This window comes from Nicotiana attenuata, chromosome 1 (assembly GCF_001879085.1).
Source record: "Nicotiana attenuata strain UT chromosome 1, NIATTr2, whole genome shotgun sequence".
NCBI classification, from domain to species: Eukaryota; Viridiplantae; Streptophyta; class Magnoliopsida; order Solanales; family Solanaceae; genus Nicotiana; species Nicotiana attenuata.
Genome location: NC_031989.1, coordinates 7,416,284 through 7,420,686, shown reverse-complemented (window position 1 = coordinate 7,420,686; position 4,403 = coordinate 7,416,284). Strand labels below are relative to the sequence as shown.

Here is a 4,403-nt window from a genome sequence, read left to right as displayed (position 1 = left end):
TCTAAATAGTACTTTAATATAGCCTTTGCCTATATGAAAAAGGCAAACTTTTTTATCATGCTCATATCCCCCTACTTTACCCTGCCATGCAGTATGCAGTTAAGAATCTGCTCAATTTCAGGACAAGAAAAAGAGTTAGCTTTAACAGCAAATGAGCACTGGACCTTACCGAATAATGCAAAATATTTTGCAAAAACATTTAGCAGAAGGGTGCCAGATACATGCAAGATTCAGTTTATACCACTAAAACTACTACCTTAGTAATAGTAACACAACCATACATACTACTTTGGAAAAATAGTAATGTTACATGGCAGCTTACAAGTACACAGTTTAAAAGGGAAATCAAGTAATACAACAACAGCAACACAAGTAACAAAGAGAGGAAAGCCTGAATTGCTGTGAACTGCATTTCATAAACAACTATTGAAAACCAAAAGGTAGACCAGATAATTAAGACCTACAGCACTCGGCTTCCTTTTGATCCATAAACTTAGTATGCACAAATCATTTACATTGCATAGACAATCTCTCCGCTGCTATCAATATCAAGGTCAGGGTCACTCTCCAAGTCTTCTTCCATCTCATCATCAATGTCCAAGCTACCAGTAAGGTAATGATTAAGGCTGTTGGTCCCAGCAGCAGGAATGGTGGCCTCAGTTATTATCTGCATGATTTCGTCAATGCTCTGCATACGTTGTTCTGGCTCCTCAAACTGATTGTTTGTCATATTATCATCCATGAGATCTGCAGGAAGGTTCCTCAAGAACCACTCATGGTTCTTGATCTCGGGGATCGTTATCCTCTGTTGCAGTGCAAAATGGTAGCATCACGAAATCAAAACTAAATATATACTAATTGGAAACAAAGATAAAAGATAATATCAAAACAGCACAAGCATACTATTTCCTTCACCATGCAACTTAACAAGCAAAAGAAAGGACCCTCGCATAAGAATCGAAATAAAGGGGTTGAGCAAAAGGAAAGATAATTTAACAAAATGAAGAAACCACAGATGACTAATATACAGGGACCTGAGTCCAAGATTTTCCTGATAGAGAGAGCATTAAAGTCCAAACAATGATGAATCATGCACATAAGTATTACAACATCACAGTCGACAGTAACTAGAAAGACCTCAAATTATGTTTTGAGACAGAAATGAGGGAAGAAAATCAGTTATTTGTGGATAAGATTACCTTTGCAGGATCAGCAACAAAAATCCTTGAGATTAGATGACGACATTCTGGAGAGATATGTACATAATCTGGAATTGAATACTGTACGTTCAAGATTCGCTGTGAAACAGAAAATGCTATGAGCCAATAAGACAAACAAAGAGAATTTTGCAGTAACAAGCATAAAAAGTTACCTGTATTGTCTTGCGAAAATTTTTAGGCTCTTCCGGGTCTTCAAAAGGGTATGCTCCTACCAGCATGACATACAAAGTCACCCCACAAGACCAGACATCTGCAATCTGCAATATTTCGAGATAATGAAGAAAACATCTAAAAGAACATCAGGCACAAAGAAAACGAATAAGATAATTCACAAATGGAAGGTTAAGCCATGAAAACCATAACAAGATGGAAAGTTTTCTGGTAACTTCAGATAATGCTTGGAAAATAAGTTTAGGAAAACATTGTTAAGTAGTTACATATACAAGCAAAATAGCAAAGGCACTGTTCAGAAATGAAAAGAAACAATTTACTTCGTACATCACGGTGAGAGTATATCTTGAAAGAATGACACGTACATCTCCGGTAAAAGAGGAACATCAAATAAGGTTATAAGGGTATAATTGGTTGACCTGAACTTTAACAACAAACCAGCTATTTTCCGCTCATATCTACAAGGACTTCTGGAACTTAATGCATTCACTGCAAAAAATGGGGTCCTTTTTACATTTGCAGACAATCTAATTCAGCAATGACTACCTAATTCTAAGCTGCTACATAATTTTTTTTTCTTTTCTTTTCCTTAAATCAAATAGGATGAATTTAAAAATAGTTACATTGTCCATTAGTTTAAACGTACATGATCTAGAACTAAAGTAGAAGTGGGTTTATTCCAATTGTAGATGGTGCATTGACATCTGACAAATGTTATGGAATAGAGTTTTGCAGCCTTTCTAATAAATTAATATAGAGAGTCCTGCATAAGTTGAAAAGTCCTCACACACCACCAAGTTTCCTAAACCAACTTCCCAGCATTGTAACACACATACGATCCACATCTCAAAATGTTCTATCATGGTTTTTTCTCAACACAACAGCCTTGTCTAACAGCTATTTTCATTCTGCATAGACCAACTCAAGCCTATTTCCTTTTTTGACACTATGCATTAGAGCATAAATGAAATCGGGGTTTCAAAGTAGTTTTTTTCAAACTGCAAGGTACTTATAAATTTACACACAAAGTTGTTTGTCCACCAAAAAAATCTGCCAGTAAGGTCTCACAACTGTTGCAGGGACAGAAAATCATTAAAACAATCCAGCTTTGGGGCCATTGCTGTGCCACATTCTCCTGATGGGACGTACAATTAATGTCTTCCAAACTCAACGTAGAGAAAAGGGAACCTTGAAACTGGAGCACTGGTTATAGACATTAATGCAGGGGATGAGGACGAGGATTGTCATTCCTAATTTATCAAACCTTCCGTAGCAGTAATCAGACATAAAACCTATTTATGATCTTCATCAAGGCAAAATAGACAATCAATAATTGCTTTCACGAAGACGAGCTTAGCAGCACTTCATCTGCCAACCACACCACTTGACCAAACTGTAACACAAGCAACCATCGGCTCTGAAAAATTAAATGGAAAAAGATTTACCTTCCCATCATATTCTTTCTTCAATAACACTTCAGGAGCAATATATGCAGGTGTACCAACAGTTGACTTTGGTTGTGAATGCAACACTGAGGACTGCAAACAACGACAGTCAAAATGATGGTCAATACAACATGAAGGACATAAGAATAGAGGAGAAGCCAGGGAGAGAAGAAAAGTAGCAAATACATTGTGGGATTCAGGTATAGCAGCACATATACAACAACAACTACACCTCAATCCCACCTAGTCAATCGAGAAAACAAAAACCTATATCAAAATGCCAAGCTCGTTTGGCGTGTAGTATGTATCCTGACTATCCTTTTCACCCTATTTGGACTGGTTTTATTGAAATACTCAAGAAGTTGTGCTTCTTTTTTCTTTCAGCAGGGGGAGGTCGCCTTGTGGCACAATTGTCTAAGCGAATATTAGAGAAAAAACAATTGCTACCTTAGAATATCCAAAATCACAAATCTTTAGCCTTGGCGCAGGGCTGCCATCCAACAATGTATTCTCCAGTTTCAAGTCTCTGTGGCATACTTGCTTCATAAACAACCAATTGCAAACAAACATTAAAATTTTCACAATACTCAATATATCGTCAATTCACTTTTTTTATAACTAATTGTAGATCCGCAAAGCACATTGAAGGCAGAGAATGGTGAAGTACCATGGCGTGACAATAGCTGACCCCAGATATGAGTTGTTGGAAGAAAAATCGTGCCTGAAATTTACAACTAATAGCCTATGAATATATTCATGACAAAGTGAAAACCACAATAATCTTTTAAAATATATACCTCATCCTCGCTGAAACGGCCTGCATTGCAAATGCGCTCAAACAGTTCTCCTCCAGATGCGTATTCCATCACTATAGCCAAATGAGTTGGTGTCAATATGACCTGAAACAAAAAAAATCCCATGGTTAGTTATAACTTATAAGTGAGAATCATTAAAATTTCAACACCTAAGCCATTATTGAGAGACAGTTTTGAGATGAATATTACCTCTTTGAATCTGACTATGTTAGGGTGCCTCAATGATCGATGGTTGATGATTTCCCTCTTTACATTTTCATCAATCTGCAATGTGTAGAAGGTACACATCAATAAATGACTAGATAAACAGGTAAAGGTAAATGGCAGAAAAACAAACACAGATATATTGAGTCCCCACAAATCCAAAAAAGAAAAGCCAAGAAAGTGTAAAGTCGATTAGCCCCTTTATCCATTGGTTGTCTCTTCCTAGTACTCCAACTGATAATGCTTAAGTTAAGTGAAACACAATCACAAGATTTAGCGTGAAAAACAAATAAACTGAGACTTTGACCTTCTTTAAACCTACAATGGGAAAAGGTAACTATCCCTATATCTCACAAACACCCGTTATCTAACTTCATTTAAATTCACAAATCTAGATGCAGAAGCTAAACATCAATCAATCAACTACACCACAATCCAAAACTAGTTAGCACCAGCTATATGAATGTCGTACAATATTCCGCGCTGTACTGATGCAACCCACTTCAAAAGGATGCAAAAACTAAAAATTTTAAACAAGCAATACATAA

The 4,403-nt window shown here is 36.5% G+C and overlaps 1 protein-coding gene across 6 annotated transcripts in view; it reads right to left on the bottom strand.

Moving 5' to 3' along the window:
• The window catches only part of LOC109232328 (serine/threonine-protein kinase SRK2E), a 5,026-nt gene continuing 880 nt past the window's right edge, over positions 258 to 4,403 (bottom strand). For all 6 annotated transcript variants that reach the window (XM_019398090.1, XM_019398234.1, XM_019398305.1 and 3 more), the window contains 8 exons: positions 3,841 to 3,915; positions 3,634 to 3,735; positions 3,504 to 3,557; positions 3,284 to 3,376; positions 2,837 to 2,929; positions 1,373 to 1,477; positions 1,200 to 1,298; positions 258 to 805 (listed from right to left, as the gene is read on the bottom strand). In XM_019398090.1, coding sequence (XP_019253635.1) covers positions 512 to 805; positions 1,200 to 1,298; positions 1,373 to 1,477; positions 2,837 to 2,929; positions 3,284 to 3,376; positions 3,504 to 3,557; positions 3,634 to 3,735; positions 3,841 to 3,915 — 915 coding nt within the window. In that variant the 3' untranslated portion in view covers positions 258 to 511. The remainder of the gene's footprint in view (positions 806 to 1,199; positions 1,299 to 1,372; positions 1,478 to 2,836; positions 2,930 to 3,283; positions 3,377 to 3,503; positions 3,558 to 3,633; positions 3,736 to 3,840; positions 3,916 to 4,403) is intronic.